The following is a 20,196-nucleotide window of genomic DNA, read 5'->3' on the forward strand; positions in this document are numbered from 1 at the left end:
CTGTTAATAATTTATTAGCAATAATGAATCAAAGGTCCAAATGTTGACCTCCTAAAAACTTTCACAAGTGATCTTCAACTTAAAAAAAATATAATTGTATTATATCACTGATATAAAATTTGCTAAATGCATTTAATTAAGCTCATTCAATCTACACTTGAAAAATTAAATATTCGTTTATTTAAATCAAATTGAAACATTTTATTATATATATCAATGTTTGTTTTTTTAATGTCACAGTCTACTTACATTAGAACTGTGATAGTAATATATATAGTAAATACATCAAACATGAAATTTTTTTACACTTTTAACATTTAAAAACTTTCTTTGTATGAAATAAAAATGCATATATATATAATATAAATAATAATAATAATAATAAATTCAATAAATTCTAGACCCTGTTGACAATATATTTATATTTTTTAAGTATAATTAATTTGTATTTTGACTTAGTTATAATCTTATCTATTAACTTATCTAATTTAATATTGTCTATTTTTGTATACAAGTTTTGATACATCATAACCCTATCCAACGAGAGAATACGCCCACCAAAAATTAGTTCTTCTACGTATCCCCAAATGACATTTTGTCACCGAGACTTCTTTCAGTATGGTGTGATATCACATGTAAATATGTAGAATGGCATGTTTTCTCGCTAGACAGAGTAAATAATTTATTATTATTTTATTTTGGAATATAAGTAAGACACTTTTCTTTAAAATTTCAATAATATGAATATTAAATAAATGAAAATCTACATTTTGTGTTATAGATATTTTAAAATTATTTAAAAATACTAAATATCTTTTAGATTAGTGATTGATTTCAATATTGATAAATTCATATTATATTCCAAGGGTGGCCAAACTATTTTTGATCACGATCTACTAAAAATATATTTCACCTTTGAGGATCGACTTCCATAGAAAAATTTTTATTATTGAATAACTATAATTATTAAGAAACATACTGACACTAAGTGTGTATAAACATACGACAAGAGTTATAAACTAATTACTAATTTCTAAAAAAAATATAATAATATTACAACCTCGATTAATTTTTGAGAACATGGCCCTAAAAATTCTAACATGATCGACTTTGAAACTGTCCGCGATCAACCGTTTGACTGCCCCTGTTATATTCCAACTATTAATAAATAAAAATAAATTTGATAATTATAAGGTACTGTAACAGTTACAAACTTAGAATAAGATAATATAGTCTGGTCTAGTTACAACTATATCAATAAATTTTGGTAAAATAATGAAAAAAAAATTAAATATACTTGACATGGTTTTAGGTGTAAAAAATATGTGCATCAACGTACTTTAGTTTATGCCATCACATTAATTTCTTTAGATTTATAATAATTAAGTAAGTACAATATAAAATATATCACTTGTTTCAACAAATTGATAAGTACTCTATAAAACCTATACCTCAATTATAATATAAAAAATAGTGGCTTTGTTTCGACCATATCCTATTTTAGTAATAATAGTAATAATTACGATAAATATTAATTAAACTATCACAGTATTGTAGTAAAACCTTAATGATACTTTAATATAATTCATAATATCATTAAGTAATCAACCATAGTAATGGTATACAAAAACAATGCAAAATATTTGAATACTTAATAATTAAACTTTAGTTTCTGTATGTTGTGATAACGCAACTTCACGTAAATTATCATTAGTTACATCAATAATACGTAATCCTGGTCCATAACGATTATATTCATTTGTATCAATATATTGAGATTGCATATGTCTTCTATCCATTTCAAACAATAACGCAGATCTAAAAAAAAAATTGTTCATACTCTGAATATTTATTTGTCATGTTGTAGTACAATAATTTAAATATTTATAAAATAATCATTGAACTATTAAAAAAAAGTAACCATAAATTAATAACCATTAAATAAAGTTATTTGGGTCGATGAAATACAGAGGCGGAGTTGTTATATGAATACTAGGAGCGATTGCTCCTGGTCCAAAAACGAGTAGTGTGTATCTACTATGAGTGGTATACTGAACCAATATAAAATTAATCTATATAAATCTTTTATATTAAAGCATAGTAGTACTCATTCGCCCACCTGTTTTAATTATTATAACATATTAAATATTAATTAATATATATATATATATATATATTAATAATAACAAACCTGTAAACTTCATAACGCATAACAATCTCTTCTAATTCTTGTTTATATAAACGTGTCAACATGGCATTGAAACAATCAAGTTCTGGTAACCGAAACATTTCCCATCTCAGTTTATGATCTAATGTTTGTGCTGCATGAGAATAAACATTGAGCCATACAGGAATTTCTTAAAGAAAAACAAATAGTTAACTCAAAATAAAATATTGAAAATTATTTTTTACCTTGATTTAGGTAAGGATTAGCAGGCACGAGCATATTATGAGAATGGAAATGTGTAGATCTTGGTGGTGGGGGAGGTAACAGTGGCAATGGAATTCTTACCTCTGGTTGATAAATATAGTGAGGAGCACATGGATGCTCATATTGTGCTTGTCGAGAAATATGACTGAAAAAAAATCAAAATGCACAATAATATTATAACAAATAAATACTATATTAATTATAAAAACTGTTTTTATAAATTAGAAAATAGATAATATATTTTTATTTTTTATTGAAATAATGCTTAAATTGCACAAAATTTATTGAATTTTCATTCTCTAATGAATTGATATAAAAATAATTTATACTATAAAATTCACATTATAAAATCAAAAACAATTGATATTTATTGCGCGTCTTTAAAATATTTATATAATTTATTTTTTAACATTTGGTTCTACAAAGAAATGAGAAAAAAATAATTACAGGCCATATAGTTTTAATCAAAAACTAAAATTATTAATTTTTCCCAAACCTTAACATGATTTACCCTTTACCCTACATACTACAACATGTACAAAAATAAATAAAAATTATTGAAATAATACAACATAAATCAATACAAAATGCGTTACATAAATATTTATATTTATAAAATGTAAAGACAACCTTTTGAGCGTCTATGATAATACTATAAAAATGACTATTAATCTTGTTAATTTTATTAAATTATCTCATAAAAATATTTGTGTATACAGTATAATATCTTATTCTTAGTATTTTTAGAGCATAAATATTAAAAAATAAATTAAACTTTGATTTTATAAAATATGTATAATATACATAATTATTTATGGTTGGTATCTATAACACCTTAACTGAACTGATTAAATATAAGTATTACAATTTAATTATTTACTCACTTAACAAAATATACTCCATATTCATCACTTTCAATACGTTCCCATCCAGTAGGAAGACCTTCTTTTTCTAAAGGATGTGACCAATGTGTAGTTTTGGTATTATGATCAATATAATACTTACGACCTCTTAATGTTAAGTCTACAGACCAACCAGGTGGTAAGGGAAGTTCTTCTCCTCCGCCTAAATAAAAACAAGTTTGAATGCTGTATCATTAATGTATCTCTATACATTTTTATTTCAAGATTATGATGAATACACTTTTACCGTGACATTTTATAAACAATTTTTAAGTAAAATATTTATGCATAACTATTATAGATTTTATTTATAACTAAAATATAAATATTCACCTGAAGGTAAAGGTATTGGAACAGGTTGTCCAATATTATGTAAGGCTGGGGTAGAATGATGGGTATTAATAATTTCATTCTTGTGCTGTAATTGAATCTAAAAGTTAAAAACAGTAAATTGTATAAGATTCAATGCAAAGCAGAGAAAAACATTTTTGCCTAATCATTATTTAATACTGGTAAGTGATAATTGATATTTAGATTTCTAAGGTTAATGAGTATTTTATAGATGAATTAAATCAAATTACTATGTTACATACCATATATTAAGTTAAATACTGTAGGCTTTTACTCTTTAAGATTATTACATAACATTATTATTTAAATTTTAAAATCAAAAGTTTCAGTATAATAATAATGAGAAAGATAGTGTTGATAGTTTTAAAAATAATTGATGGGGGAAAAAATCACTAATTACATTTAGGTTGACTTAGTTTTTTCTTATAGTTTAAAGATGATTTAAAATTTTTTTATTAAATTGAACTTACAATAGCCTAAAAAATAGAGCTAATGTATGAAGATTGTACTAAACTATTTTGAATTCTGAGGATCAAATAATATAGAGTGTCCCAAAAAAAAAAAAAAACACTTTTTAAATCGATTGCCATTTTTTTTGTTTTTATGTTTAAAACATTGTTCTCACTATTTTTTTAATCTACTATCATTTCAGTTTATTGTTGTGAGATTAATTTTTGTCAAGTGTCACCATGAACCGAATGTCAATTGAAACATGTGTGTTGGTAGATCTTTTACCAATTTAACAAAAGTGGTGCGGAAACTATGTGACGACTGACGACTTTGTATCTTAATCAGTCGGGGAATTGTTCCCAATGTGTCATCAATATGTCAGCTAATAAAAAAAATTAGAAAAAACTGGTTTAACTATTAATCTCAAAAGTCCTGGTTAGGTTAAGGCATCACCGTGGAACTCACCAGAGAGAACTAAGAGGCAGTTATTGTTAATTTTATCACCTTACTTAGTAGAAGACAATAAAATAATGTTTTTTTTATACATAAACCGGATGTTGTATTGAAACTGTACATATCGTTTTTTTATAATTTGTTGAAAAATAAAATGTTTTTTTAGCTAATTTAAAAAAGCATTTTTTTTCCTGTATAGTATATACTCAACTGCTAACTATACTTTTAATTAAAAAAATAATTTCTGTTTATTCCCATAGTAAACAATTTAACAGTCATCCTAAATAGACTACAGTTAGTATAATTTAACGTTTTTAAATTATAGCATATATATATTTTCTTGGTTGGATTGTATATAAAACATAAGCATACTGTTAGGAAGTTAAGTACTTTAAAATCTAAAATGAATATCCTTAAACCTCATTCAAAACCACCTACATCTTTTATCAATTTAGTATAAAAAATAGAGGATAAAAGTTAATGAAATCAAATCCATCCACTGCATGTTCACACTTTGTCAAGCTGTTTGCCCTGCTGTCTACCTTAATCACCTTCCGCTGTCATCTGCCCAAAATATTTGTTATTTAGGTCTACACCTAGACCGATGGCTGGCTAACCTGGGCAACACATATCCATATCAAAAGGCTTGCTTTAAATAACTGGTCTCGTCGATTACATTTTCTCTTAAAACTAAACATGTAAACCTTAAAAATAAACTTCTCCTTTACAAATTACTCCTCAAACCAATATGGTCTTATGGTATTCAATTATGGGGTGCCGCCAAACTCTCTAATATTACTCAAATCCAATCATTCCAATCTAAATGCCTGCGACAAATACCCATACTATGTCTCCAACAACACTCTATAAAGACCTATCTATTCAAACAGTTAAAAATGTTGCCAAGATTTTCTACAAACGCATGCACTCTAATCTCTACAATCATCGCAACCCCTTGATATCAGAACTATCTGTTTCCACTATTCTTGGTGACCCCAGAAGGCATCTAAAACGAACATGGTGTCATGATCTACTAATAGACTAACCCTCAACACCACGTCATGAAGTACCATTAATTGACCTCTTCACTCAAGCCCTCTGTCTGAATTGATATAAATAATCGTAATTTAATTTAACTTATTACTGTTTATAACTTTGTTACTTTATCCTATGTTATTTTTTTCTTTTCTATGTTAACTCTTTAATCACTTGTGCTTATTATAAATAATTACTTTACAGATTGTACAATTTTTCTAGTTTAAAAATAAAAAATGAATATGAACTTACAGTTGGAAAACATTGTGATAATGCTGGCGAGTAAATTGTATTGTCACCATATCCATGTAAAATAACAGATGATTCTGCTAAATCAGAGTGAGAATGATAAGGTAAACAAGTGGCATTATTATGTGTTCCTATCTAAATAAAAATAAAAAAATTTAATTATTTAAATATACATTAGAAACCAGTGCTATAGTTTTACATTATTCCACGATAAAAATACATGTATAATTATTGCACAAAAAACAATCACTTTCCTTGCAAAATGAGAATAGATATTTATATATAAGAGCTTAAATAAAAATAATAAAAATCATGGGATGTAAATACATAACCTTGAATCCCATAAATTACATCACTATAAAAAGTTAACTGAAATATCAATAATAAAATTATAAACTTGCTTGATGATTAATGTGACAGTCATTGGAAATATATCTATTACTACAATTTCTAACACTTATTGATTGATCAGCAGCTATACCTGGCGAACTACTCCATAAATTAGCATTGGCAAATCTTTAAAAAATAAGTAAATAAATATTCTGTAATAATTCATAAATTAATAATAATATATACTTTTGAGCTAAATCAGGAACAGAACTACTAGGAGTATATTTCCCTTCATGGCCAATTAACATTGATGGAGATGGTGTATTTTTCACATTACCAAATTTTTGAACTGAACCACTTGGTTGGTTTGTATTCTAAAAGAAAGTGATAAATAAAAAGAGTTAAGTTTAAAAATAAATTTTTCCTTACATTTACATTTAGAGATTCTGAAACATTAGTCCGGCTGTGGTTATTTTTTCTGAAAGGTTCTGTCGTCCATACATTTATAACTAAAAATAGAATATTTAATTCATGAATTAAAATTCATGAAACATTAATTCCTAGAATAGGTATTCTAGATTAAAGTGAAATAGTTATTAAAATATATACATTCTTAGAATATTATTCTTCAACAGTTCCTAAATTTGAAGCACTTAATAGTGAAAGCACAATATAAATATTTATACTACACCTATACATTTTAAGTACTAATAAAGTACTATACACTGATTAAAAATGTTACTTCATTTCTTCAAGGGAGGTGCAAATATTTTTATTTTTGGGGATAGATGAGCCAAAAAATTTTGAAACCGTTGTTATTTATCATTATCTTAGTATTATTAATTATCATTAAATACTTGAAACGATAATACAATATCAATAGTATTGCTATTATATTTCTCTTAGGTTTAGATATTTATAAAATTTTAAATATTAAATAAAAATAAAAATAAATTGATAGTAGTCTGATATTTTATCACCTTGGTATTATTTAAGTTACTACTGCCTATTGTATCAGTTTATTGTCATAAGCATTTATGTACTTGATCAATTATACATAATCAAAAACATCAACAGATTTTAATCAACTTTCAGTTGACAGTATTCATCTTACATGATCTAAACTGACATAGTGAAAAATAATCACAACATATACTAAATAGTATTAGTACTTAATAATTTAATTTATAATATACTACATGTACATGACAAGATAAATATTTGAATACATACATTTTAAAAGTGATTATAACTAACATAAATATAACAATAAACATGATTTGATAATTTAAAACATAAAAATGATTGACATAAATTCATAATATGCAACCAATAAAATATTAAAAATTAATGTGACCAACAGATTAAACATTACAGAGTAGACTATAATGTTTTATAAAACTAAATCTATAATGAAAGGATAAATCCTGGCATATTAAGAATTACCTCAATAACTCTAAAATTACTAAGAAAAAATAAAAAATTTCAATAATATACTAATACATTAAGTATTCTTAAACAATAAAATAAATATTATATTTTATGTTATTATTATTTTATTCTACAAACTTACTTGGTATTTCAGGTGGCTTGTCTTTTTTTACATATTTTCCAACCACTCCTTCTTTAATAGTTCTAGTATCTTTATTTTTTCTTGACAACATGTTAAAAAGGTTAAAGTTGTCCAAAGGTCTAAGTTTTTTTTATAAATAAACCAAAATAATCGTTAAATATATTTTTTTTAAATGTTCATGATCTAAGTCATAAAATGTAATTAATTTTTCTTATTATTTTAAAATTATTAATTTATATAATATGAATTAAATAGGTACCTCCAGGGGTGCAGAATAATTACACGTAAAAAACTTAGGCATTTATATTAGAAGTAAAACAAAATATTTAATTTCATTGTTTTACATTAAAAGTATTTAAAATTTGTAGTGATTAATTATTTCAATGGATCATGAACATTAAACAATTCAATTAAAATTTCATATTCATACTAAATAATAGAATGTAAATACTTATGTTTGTAGGTAGGTACTTAATAAGATAATAAACAACAATTATTAATTATTAATTTTTAATAAATAAAAACCTTATCACATAAAAATAACCTTAAATAAATATATTACTCATTTTTATCAATGATATCGATGATTAAAGTTCTCCTAAAAAGTTATGAAAAATATTTTTATATATAATAATATTATATCGATCCATTTGGTTATGATGAACGAATTGATCAATTTGATTCGTGATCAGTGCGGCTGTGCTGAGTGTGCTGACTGCTGAAACCAAACAGTAAAATTATTAAAGAATTTTAATTGTCAACAACAGTTATCAATTTTATTACTTATCGGTTGTTTTTTATCAGATTACGAGTTTAAACTTTAAACTACGGAATACAAAAAATCATTTATTCTGTGTTTGAACTTATAAAATTAAAACGTAAATACTAGTAAATTATAAATATGTAATTATTTCCTATAAAATTATAAGTATTAAAATAAAATTTAACAAAATATAATTATTAAATAATAATATAACTTTTCTACGTGGATTTTATTCATAAATAATTTATACTATTGCAAATTGCTACAATTCAATTTAATAATCTGGTTAGCGATATTATTTATTAAATAAATAAGTTATTGAAATATTTTGAAGGTAAGTTATATATTCATATATATTCTTTTTTTTAATTTGAAATACTATTACTTCCTTGTTGATATCTTTAACAAAATATATATATAAATATACAAATTTTAAATTTTGTTCAATTTATTTAAAATAACTTATGAATTAGGTATATTTGTGTACAAGTAAAAATTAAAACTATTATAAATAGTTTATATTTTTAATAATATAATATGTTTATACAAGTTATTACAATTCAGTATTCAAACTTTCCATAAGTATTTATATTAACTTGATAAGTATATTATTTAATAAATAATATAATTTTTTCATTTTGGGCGTAATAGTTTGTGTTTATTGTTGACAAAAATTTTAAAATATCTAATTTCAAATAATTTGCTTTTATGAAAGTTTTATATTTTTTATTTTAATTGTTCAAAAAACTACTGCAAATATTTAAAAACATTTCTTAGTGACTACTTATATAGTCGTATAAAATCACTAAAATAACTAAAATATTTTATATCTATTAGATTCTGTTCAGAAAAATATAAAATATAATCATAAAAATATGAATTGATTAGGAGTGTTGCAAACTAAGGCCTAGATGGGAATGAGAAAACATTTATTAATTATCTTATTTAATAGCATTTTTTAAATTTTATTTCAGTTATATCAGTCTCCAAATAAAGGTGTTAACATTTATTTTTATTAAATATAAGTAAAAACTTATTTAATAATTATTAGTTATCATTGAATTTATTTGTAATACTAATCTAATATAATATGTATAATATATATTTTTTTAAGTCTTATAAATGAATAGGTATCAGTATCATTGATGAATCCTAAATAAAATTTTCAATATTATAATTTAAATGCTGGATTGTAATTAAACTATTTATAAGTAATATAAATAAATATTATTATTTAGTTATCATAAATGTATGTTTATGAAATAATTATAACAGTTTTTTTTTTTAATAATATGAACATCCTGTATTTAAATCAAGTATACTCAAATTATTCAATAATTAATTAGATTATAACTATGATATTTCATTACATTGGGTGTGGCAATCATTTAATATTTACTCAAACAATCTTACATTGTCTTCTATTACTACTTAAGTTATTTAATTTTTATAAACTACTTATTAAAAAAATATATTTTTTTTTATACTATTATAATAGATGGCTCAATCTTACAACACAGTTATCATCATAGGAGCAGGTGTAGCTGGAATTGCAGCTGCTACTAAATTATTAAAGAATAACTTCAAGAATTTCATCATATTGGAAGCAGAAAACCGTATCGGTGGTCGCATTCAAACTTTACCCTTTGGCGGTAATTATAATTGATTAATTAAATTTAAAATTAAATATGTTACATTAAGAAAGTTATACATTTATTTTATTTATTTAATATAATTTTATACGAGTCCAATAATTGTATTTTATTATTTTATATATAAGTACTTTGTATTCTAGTAAAACATATGTTGTCTGTAGTTTGTTATGCACATCTAAAACAGTCAAGTTAAATTGTATTATATTTATATGATTATATTTTAATATGTTAACATTTAAAATAGTATTCATACTAAAAAAAAGATGGATAAATAGGAACCGCTCTGCTGTAATTATATATCATTGTACGTGATGAACAATTCTGAGTGGAGATAGTTCATGGCGCAAATCCTCATTAAATCCTGGGGTGCTTAAGCCCCAACAAAAATTACTCATCATAGACCCATGCGTGGCTTGAGTGTGCCAACCTCACACTCCCTATTACTCTCAATAAGTGTTCTATGTGTTAAAATTTAAAATAATAAGTTAATTTAAAAAAATAAATAATAAATTTAATAAAAATCTTAATTTTAATATCAGTCATTTATAAGTTATAACAAAAAAAACAGTTACTTAAAGATAAATTAACATGTTTATCGTTTATGTAATGTACAATATATTATGTATTTTAAATATATTTTGACAATAATCAACTGTAATTATTTTCTTTATCATTTTAATCATACATAAACCAACATACTTCTACCACAGAATTATTCTGTACTTCCATAATTATATTAGTTACTAGTTAATATCGGACAATTCCTTATCACTACAACAAATATCGTTTTCATACTACGATAGATTTATACACCAATAAATTATTAACTATAGTAGTTATAACGGAATACATTGAAAAAATAATTGGGGGGTGCTAATTTGTATTTTGGGGGTGCTTAGCACACTTAGCACTCTTGGGATTTGTGCCAATGCATCAGCCACCAAATATATTTCATAACATATTTATTGATGTATACATTTGGTAAAGAAATTGATTTTATTATTAGTAATACCGCATAGATTAAATTAATTTTTGCTGAAAACAATGCATTTTAGATTTTTTGTTTGTCCATAGATATAGATAGCTTATGGCTAGAAATGTCTTATTTGTACTAAATAAAAAAAAAAAAAGATTTTTTGTTTTAGTATGAACTACTTATGAGGAACTTTTAATTACATTTTCAAAACATAGATATAAAATTGAATATTTTAAAAATGTTCAACTGTAAAATAAATTGGAAATGTTTGTAATTTTTATGAATTTTTTAAAACTTGAATTTCAATAATATTTTTACATATTTGTAACTATGCAAGAACCACTAATGGACCTTGCATTACATTTTTGATTATTTTTACCGAGCCAATAATTTGTATTGACTTTTATAAAAAAAAAAAACTAAAATAAATTGTAGTTTTCAAATGTTTATAAATTACTCAAGAAGAGCAGAAATATTTTGAAAATTTATCAAGTATAGAAAGTAATCATATACACTTTTGGTTTAATTTCATTAGTCTTTATTTAAATACAACAAAATCAAACATTGTTCAAGGAGAAGTAGTTATTTACGAGTGATATGGTGAATATGCAATGTCATAAACTTCAAATTCTTAAAATAATTAATTTTATTTTAAATAAATTTTCAAATTTTAGGTATAAAACTAAAAATATATTTTAAATATTTTTAATTGGTACATGAACAACTTATGATAAACCTTTACTAAATTTCCAAGCATTTTTACTAAACAAATAATTTTGTTTCAACATATTTAAAAAAAAAAAAACTAAAAATTTAAAATGTTCATTACTAACTTAAAAAGAGTTGAAATATTTTGAAAATGTTTTTATTTGTAAAAAATGATAATACAAACATTTAGTGAAAGTTTCAAGCATCTAATACGGTTTTAGTGTTACGCCAAAAACCAAAATCAATTTTGTTACGTAAAAATTCTAGTTTTACCTCAATTTTTTTTTCCTCTGTTAAGTATTTTGAAAAAAAAAACTAGACATTTTGAATTTTGATCTATTTAAAATACTAACTCAATCCAATTTTCTATCCAAAACCACCTTCAATATTGAAAATTAAAGCCTTTTTTCGGCTAATTTTTGTGTATACAGATACAAAATTTTTTAAAAAACATAGATTATTGTAAAATCAATGCATTCATCATTCCACTCAAAATATAAAAAATAATAATTTCTTTAATTGCTTAAAATTAAAGGTCTACAGAGAAATTTAGTTAGGTCACCTTTGCCACCATATGGGCAAAGCCCTCGTTGATCGATAAGACAAACTCGTTAAGGTCAATAAAATCACTGCAAGTTCCGCTAAAAAAAATATTTAAGCTAAATACAGTGTTATCAAATATAGCATTATCGATTATAATGATTCTATAAGCTATTTCCTAGAAAGTTCATTGAACATTACCAATTTCCTTACTTACTAAAATACACCTCGCCCAATGTGATCTTATTTCACATTAAAAAATGAAAAAGCTCCAGGTCATAATCTCATTTTGGCCCCATTTTTAAAGAAACTTCCACTTACAACAATTATTTTTCAATCTTATACATTTAACTCTATGCTCTGGTTTTCTTACATGCCATCAATATGGCAACATGCAGAAATAATCATTATTTATAAATCTATCAAACCTTCGAAAACTAATCTTGATACTGCCCAATAAGTCTTCTCTCAGTTAAAGACAAACTACTCAAAAAAATACTAAAAATTTCCGAAAATAATAAAACATTTCTGATTTCCAGTTTTGTTTTAAAGCCTAACATTCAACTAACTACAAGTTGCACAGAGTTGTCAACAATATTTCCTCAGCACTCTGAAATAAATCATTATGATTTAAAATATTCTTAAACATTGCGCAGCAAATTTTGACCTCGTTTAGCATTCCGTACTTTTAAACAAACCAAAACATTATCTACTTCCATCGTTCTACTTATTAATCAAATCTTACTTACGTCAACGCTTATTTGTTATCAAAATCAACGGTGTCTATTATAATATGTACTCTTTCTCCAAACTGCAATGTCTGGTGTTCTCCATCATAAAGCGAATATATACTTCTAGGTACATATGCTGACGATACAGCCATTCTTATACCACTGATACAGATCCTTTCCAAGCATCTCTCAAAATTCAAAACCATGCTTGATAACTATTTCCAAAAATGAAAGTCCGAGTTAACCCTTATAAGTCAACCCAAGTTATCTTTACTTTGTGACTCATCGATTGTTCCTCAACCTTTATCAACAGCCGTCCGTAATTCCAGTTGTTGCTCAAATTAAATTCTCTGGGCTTAATTCTCGACAGATATTGACTCGGGGACTTCATTTACTTGCCAAACGGTAAGCGCTTAATCTACATCTTCATTTATTTAGATCTCTATTATGCTCTAAACTACATTTAAAAACAAAACCGAAGATTGACATTACTCTCCGAGACTATTGTACTCAAACGTACTCTACAGTATTTAACTTTGTGGCTCATCTTAGCCTACTAAGACAATAGGTACAAACATTCTAGTCGATATGCTTATGGTTATAGTTAATTTCAAGAGTCTCTTGGTTACCAATGACTTCTTATATAAAGACCTTTGCGTTCCAACATTAAGGATACTTGCTTCTCTTACCTACAAAAAAATCACAAAACATTCAATACCCACACTAATCCACTAATCAATAATCTAGCTTCCATATAAATTCCCAACAACCCACCTAGAAACTAAAAATACCTAGTGTAGAGATCTACTTTTTATTAATAATTAAAATTGCATCCAGAGTGACATCAATGGGGGTCTTTCCTTCTCCTAACGGGCTGTCCGACTGTTGAACTAGTATCATTATTATCTCATTTGCTTATTGTATAGACTTTTAAATAAACCTTTTTTTCAAAAAAATTTTGAAAAAAACTGTCTAAAAATTACTAAAATAAGTATCAATTTAACATATTCTTTGAAATTATTATAGGATTTTCATTAATATTATATAGAGAGCTTTAATCTTATAAAAATTATGTAATTTTAAATTCATACGTCTTACCATTTCTGATCCGTCATTATTAAATCATAAAGATAAGATAATAATTAATTATAACACAAATAGGTAGTCCTAGAGTATGAATTGTACAGTGAATTCATTGAACATTGTACTTCTATGAATTACTCATAATTTATTCTTAATTAATTATGTTGTGTACAGTTAAATTATATTAAAGCCCAAAACAATTTGTTATGCAAAACATAAAACAAAAATTATAGTTTTTTTATTGGATGGACTTTTTTAAATTTAAAAGTTTAATAATTGTAATAAATCATATTATTATATAAAAAAAGATTTTGTGTATAGCTCATTGTACAAATTTTATTGTTATTTTTTTAAAAAACTAGTGTAATTGAAATTTAAAATAATATAAAATTATTTAACTGCCTTACTTAATTTTTTCAATACCTATACCTATACCAGTGGCGTACTAAGGAGGGGGGTTTAAGTATGCTCTAGTAATTTAGGTCAAAGTATGCCACTGATCTATACCATCTAAAGGTTTAACAAAGTTGATTAATCAACTTATTTTCCCAGTTATATAATCTTCCCTGTGACTATCCTCGTTTTATAATTAAATTTTTTAACTAAAAATTTGTCTAGTTAAATTGTTGAAGAAAAATGTATGAATAAAAAATTATAAAATAAATTTTAATATATAAAAATAACCTACATAATGAAACTAAATACTTTTCAGTTTAATTAAAGCTATAAATTATAGATTATAATGATTCCTAATCATATCTCTGAGGTAGACGGAAAAATAAGTAACCAAGGAAAAGAAACCACGAAAATAAAAACCAAGTTTTTATATTTTGCTATATTATGTCATATTTAATTAGACATAAGTTTTAATTTTCTGATCAAACATAATATACTCATAGGTACTTATACTATGAAATAAATAAATAAAAGGAAATAAATTAAATACAGCCATACAGGAACAAATCAAAATAATTTAAAACTATTGCATTATATTATAAATTAAATTAAATTAGGATTTAGGAAAGCAGCTCATGTGCAAGCAAAAGTCCGTTTTGAAAAAAGTTGAACAAAAAGTCTGGATAGGTTATACGTTTTAAAAAATTATAAGATTCATAATTTGATCAGTTGAATAAAGTAAAAATAATAATAAAAAATATAAGTTATCAATATCTTATTGTATGGCAGTTAAAAAGTTTTCAATGTATACCATTATCATAATCTTCACATAATTTTTTAATTGAATTTGTATTTATTGTATACCGTTTTTCATTGTTTCCATTGTGGTACTCTTAGTTGAATTTGGGCTAGCTTTGTTTCATCAGCTGCCACTTCTAACCTTATTTTAACGATAATAGTCCAAATTGTTGGATGTGTTTGTTCTACTAGTTTACTAAACTATGATTCCATTCTTTGGTTGAATTATCTATATGTTCTTTATCATTTAAAGTTGAAATGTTGAATTGTGTACATTCCATATATTTGGTGGAAAAATAGGTGGGCAATTTCTTAAGACTATTTTGTTATTTTCATTTCTAACTTTCCTGTACTTGCCATTACCGTATGTTGTATCAAAATAATTTAAGAAAGTTTCAGTTTCCTTAGGAACAGTGTTTTTTAAATTTACCATACCATTTTTGACATTTCCGACAGGTAAAAATTCCAAACCATCCAATTTTCCATAAAATTACTTATGGCTATATACTTATACACATGTTATGGTCATATATAGAACAATGATATAAGATAGAAGATGTTAATTGAATAATGTTACCTAAATTTTCTCAACACAGAAATACTACTCCCAAAACATAGTATAACGAAGTTAAGCTAGTTTTTATATATTTTTAAATATAAAAAATATAAATATATTATTTAATTCTTCAAAATTTACAAATTTAGTCACGAAAGTATTTAACATATAGAACACCTGGATAGTTGGATTATTGATCTAAATTTTTAATTAGAAAATTAAAACTTATTTCTAATGAAATATGACATAATGTAGCAAAATATAAAATTTTGGTTTTTATTTTCATGTTTTTTTTTCCATGATTCTATTTCTGAATGTAGCTGTTGATACAGTACAATAAGAATAGCATACAAGTTATAAAATAAATATTTTGTTTATATTAATTAAATAAATTATTTATATAATAATATACATATAATTACTTTTTAATTCAATATTATCAATACATTTTTTTTTTGTACTTTTTTAGATGGACACATTGAACTAGGAGCACAATGGATTCATGGAGAAGAAGGGAATGTAGTATTTCAAATGGCTACTGCTCAAAATTTAGTATCTGATAAAAGAGAAACAATTCAGCAATTTACTAATTCTACTTTTGTAACATCATCGGGTAGAGAAATAAAATCTAACCATCTACGGGAATACATAAATGTAGCTTATTCTGTATTGGATGATAGCCCAAAGGACGATTTAGAACGTTTTATGTCGTTAGGGGAGCTTTTTCAAAAAAGGTAATAATTATTATTTCATGAATATTGTTTTGTTATAAATATAGATATGTTTTTATATTTTTTATAGAATTGAAAATGTGTTAGTTGACACTGAAGAATTACCATTAAAACAATTTATTAATTGGTGCCAACATTTTCAAAATTCTTATAATGGAAGTGATAGTTGGTTTGAAGCATCTGCAATTAATATAGATACATATAAATCATGTCCGGGTTATCCTGCAATTAGTTGGAAATCTAAGGGATATTCAACTGTAATAGATTTATTGCAGGCATGTACATTTTACATTAGTATAAGCTTTTTATGATTTTTTTTATCTCTGTATTTTAAATAATATTTTCTACATTCATACATTTTATTATATTCTTAGGAAAGATTCTATTATGTAACAGTTACGAGGTATTAAAGTTGACTAAATGTGTGAATAGTATGATTTACAAAATGCAATTGACTTAGTTGTTTAAACAACTGTGTTATTCATGGTTTCTTTCTAATATTTTAGGAAAAGTTCAATGATGAAGTAGAGCATCTACATATTAAAGATAAAGTAATATTTGGAAAAGAAGTTGTAAAAATATATTGGTCGGGTGATCAGGCAGAAGTATTATGTGCTGATAATAGCCGTTTTCAAGCACAATGTATTTTAACTACAATGAGCCTTGGTGTTTTAAAAAATTTGTGTAATGAATTATTTGAACCTGATCTTCCTGAATATAAATTAAAAGCTATACAAGTAATGGAAACCTTTTTGATTTCTTAAACTGTAAAATAATTTTAATTATAATTATTTTTAGAATTTAGGTATTGGAACAGTAGATAAATTATTTTTGAAATTTCCATATTCATGGTGGTCAGAAAACAACACAGGATTCAGTTTTTTATGGTCAGACAATGATCGTGAAAATTTCATTAAAGAAAATAAAGTAAGTAGTTATTATTTAATGTAATATTTAATCATATTTTAAGCTATTCACTTATAATGTTAAAATTTCTACTTATTTTTAGTAATTTTATACAGATATTTGTATAGTGAAGTATTTTAATTAACTTAAAAATATTTCCATCAAATGAAATAAAATAATTGTTAATTAATTAGAAATACAATTTAAAAACGTAATCTGCATAAGCATACAAGCCGTGTAACATACAGGTACACAAAACTTATTATGTTATATCTGAAAATGCTATACTGCAAAGTACGGACTCTCTTATATTATATTGTGTTCCCATTCTTTTTTTTCTTAACTATAAAAATAAATAGAAGTAATTGTAGAGGTCCTACAATTTTGTCAATGTCCTTAAACATGGTTTTTGAATGTGGATGTTATTTTCATTTTTACAAATAGATAAACCAAAAAATGAGAGTGACATTCTTTTTAATACATTGAGCAGGTTACCTCTTAAATGCAAAAGTACTTACAATAATTTTATAATAAACAGCTTTTTAATAAACTCATTTGTAACTAATATAATTTTGATTCAATTACATTAACATGTTATTTTCACTGAATTACAAATTAGAAATAATAATGTGACAGATACTATTAGCCTAATAGTCTATGCCTCTATAGTCAATCACTTATATAACATGTTTACATCTTACTGAGGTTAAATCCTTGGTGACATTTTAATAATAATTTGTATTGTAAACATACTTATTTAAGTTTTTAGTAGTAAGTTTGATTTAATTTTTGAGTCCACAGCTTGCATAAAAACATAATTACGTGTTTGTTTTGACTATATATTTCATATAAATATATTACTTTTTAAATTATATTAGTTTATGAATTTCTTACAATTATTAATTATTTTATTAATATATTTTTAATTTAGAGACGTGGCTGGGATTATCTATGTGATGTATTTGGTTTTTATATTTGTGATAATTGTCCAAATACACTGCTTGGATGGATAGTTGGTCCTGCTGCGAGAAACATGGAACGCAAATCTTTAGATGAGATAAAAATTGGATTGATGTATTTATTGAATAAATTTTTGGGAGACAAATACACTATACCATTTCCCGATTTAGTGACTAGGTAAAAATATATTATGTTGATTACTAATAAAACATGATGTTATATATATAGCTACTTTTAAACAAATTTTTAATTAATATTTTTGTTTTTCTATGTTATTTTAATATTACTATTGCAATATTATTGCATTTAATAATTAATTCTGAAAACTACCTACTTAAGATCTCAATGGGGTTCCAATAGCCACTTCTATGGTTCATATTCTTTTCATTCTATGAATACTGATAAAGAAGGAAAGGCCAATTGTCAATTAGCAAAGCCTCTAATTAATTCCAATGGTAAAAATGTATGTGACCCATGAAATATTATAGGTTTATATGTATGTGTATACTGTGTATACGCAGAAATAGGGCACACATGATCAATTATTACCTTATAAATATTTTTCAATTCTGTTTGCGAAATGTTAAACTAAACTTATGGGTCATAAATTTCCATGGCTTATAATTTTTTCAACTTATGAGTCATGAATACATTCAATAAAACTTCATTTTTTGAATGACAACTCCCATTTTAAATATCAATTTTTCAAAGTAATTTTGATCTATCAACTTGTAATCTAAACCCAAAATTGGTGACCTTAGAGCTAAATATAATTTTTTTTTTAAAGTATTAAATTTCAATTTTTTTCTTTATTTAGTTATACATATTTTTTTGTTCTAAACACCATATGATACACAATAGTATAGATTTATTATTAAGTATTATAAATTTAGAATTTTATTTTCCAAAAATACATAGTTTTATAATACATTTTGTAATTTCATAATGTGTATTAATAAAATAAAATAATAATTCATAAATAGTAATTAATTTATTACTTTAATAATAAATGTATAATGTATCATATGGTTCTCAAAACAAAAATATGTACTGTTAAAAACAAAATATTAAATCTATCTCTAATTTTGCCAATTTTAGGTTTAGAATACAAGTTGATAGTTCATAATTACTTGAAAAAAATTGATTTATTAAAAATGGGGGTGGCTATTAAAAAATGAGTTGTGTTGTGCATGCCTTAAGTACATGAATTAAAAAATTGTAAGTCATAGAAATTCATGATCCATTAGTCAAGTTAAACGTCCCTCAAACAGAATTGAAAAATATTTAAAGGGGAAAGATTGAAAAAGTGTACCCTATTTCCGCAAACACACAGTATATTTAAGAAAAATACTATTTATTAATGTTTTTTTTAGATTTTGCTGTTTGGTGGTGAAGCTACACATAGTTCTTACTTTTCAACTGTACATGGAGCTATTGAATCTGGTTGGCGTGAAGCAGATAGAATATTGGAACAATTTTCAGAATAAATATTAGGATTTAGAATAACATAAATTTAACAATGCTTGTTATAGTTTTTATATTTCATTACTAAAGAACAATATATTATTGTATTGGTAAGATTTTAATTATTAGTTATAATATAACTTTTCCATGAATGT

At 24.4% G+C, this 20,196-nt stretch overlaps 2 protein-coding genes across 6 annotated transcripts; one reads left to right on the forward strand and one right to left on the reverse strand.

The window, feature by feature from the left end:
* Window positions 1-398: 398 nt before the first annotated feature.
* On the reverse strand, window positions 399-8,185 carry LOC113555197 (protein salvador homolog 1). 4 transcript variants are annotated; one of them, XM_026959588.1, is made up of 11 exons: window positions 8,034-8,185; window positions 7,775-7,893; window positions 6,631-6,710; window positions 6,448-6,575; window positions 6,273-6,387; window positions 5,875-6,006; window positions 3,667-3,763; window positions 3,316-3,496; window positions 2,413-2,576; window positions 2,192-2,357; window positions 399-1,818 (listed from the first exon to the last, which is right to left on the reverse strand). In XM_026959588.1, the coding sequence occupies exons 2-11, from the start codon at window positions 7,863-7,865 to the stop codon at window positions 1,659-1,661; spliced, it is 1,314 nt and encodes a 437-aa protein (XP_026815389.1). In that variant the 5' UTR covers window positions 7,866-7,893; window positions 8,034-8,185; the 3' UTR covers window positions 399-1,658. The 4 variants fall into 4 exon arrangements, with proteins under 4 accessions (XP_026815389.1, XP_026815397.1, XP_026815382.1 ...); XM_026959596.1 differs by lacking the exon at window positions 8,034-8,185 and having other exon boundaries at window positions 6,637-6,710; window positions 7,775-7,993; XM_026959581.1 differs by lacking the exon at window positions 8,034-8,185 and having other exon boundaries at window positions 7,775-7,992.
* A 624-nt stretch (window positions 8,186-8,809) lies between these two features.
* LOC113548910 (spermine oxidase-like) lies at window positions 8,810-20,182 on the forward strand. 2 transcript variants are annotated; one of them, XM_026950011.1, is made up of 9 exons: window positions 8,810-8,871; window positions 10,036-10,189; window positions 16,450-16,714; window positions 16,782-16,986; window positions 17,218-17,448; window positions 17,510-17,638; window positions 18,549-18,754; window positions 18,917-19,040; window positions 19,951-20,176. In XM_026950011.1, exons 2-9 carry the CDS (start codon window positions 10,036-10,038, stop codon window positions 20,062-20,064), a joined length of 1,428 nt encoding a protein of 475 aa, XP_026805812.1. In that variant the 5' UTR covers window positions 8,810-8,871; the 3' UTR covers window positions 20,065-20,176. The 2 variants fall into 2 exon arrangements, with proteins under 2 accessions (XP_026805812.1, XP_026805813.1); XM_026950012.1 differs by lacking the exon at window positions 18,917-19,040 and having other exon boundaries at window positions 19,951-20,182.
* The last annotated feature ends 14 nt before the right edge of the window (window positions 20,183-20,196 follow it).

Source organism: Rhopalosiphum maidis, chromosome 1, assembly GCF_003676215.2.
Source record: "Rhopalosiphum maidis isolate BTI-1 chromosome 1, ASM367621v3, whole genome shotgun sequence".
In the NCBI taxonomy this organism is placed as follows: Eukaryota; Metazoa; Arthropoda; class Insecta; order Hemiptera; family Aphididae; genus Rhopalosiphum; species Rhopalosiphum maidis.

Coding starts and splice junctions, on each gene's coding strand:
- LOC113555197 (XM_026959588.1), bottom strand. CDS start 7,865: ATGTTGTCAAGAAAAAATAAAGATACTAGAACTATTAAAGAAGGAGTG. Junction 3,764..5,874: donor TATCACAATGTTTTCCAACT/GTAAGTTCATAT, acceptor TTTAACTTTTAG/ATTCAATTACAGCACAAGAA. Junction 2,577..3,315: donor TATGGAGTATATTTTGTTAA/GTGAGTAAATAA, acceptor ATTTTTTTTCAG/TCATATTTCTCGACAAGCAC.
- LOC113548910 (XM_026950011.1), top strand. CDS start 10,036: ATGGCTCAATCTTACAACACAGTTATCATCATAGGAGCAGGTGTAGCT. Junction 16,987..17,217: donor CTGTAATAGATTTATTGCAG/GCATGTACATTT, acceptor CTAATATTTTAG/GAAAAGTTCAATGATGAAGT. Junction 19,041..19,950: donor TTAATTCCAATGGTAAAAAT/GTATGTGACCCA, acceptor TGTTTTTTTTAG/ATTTTGCTGTTTGGTGGTGA.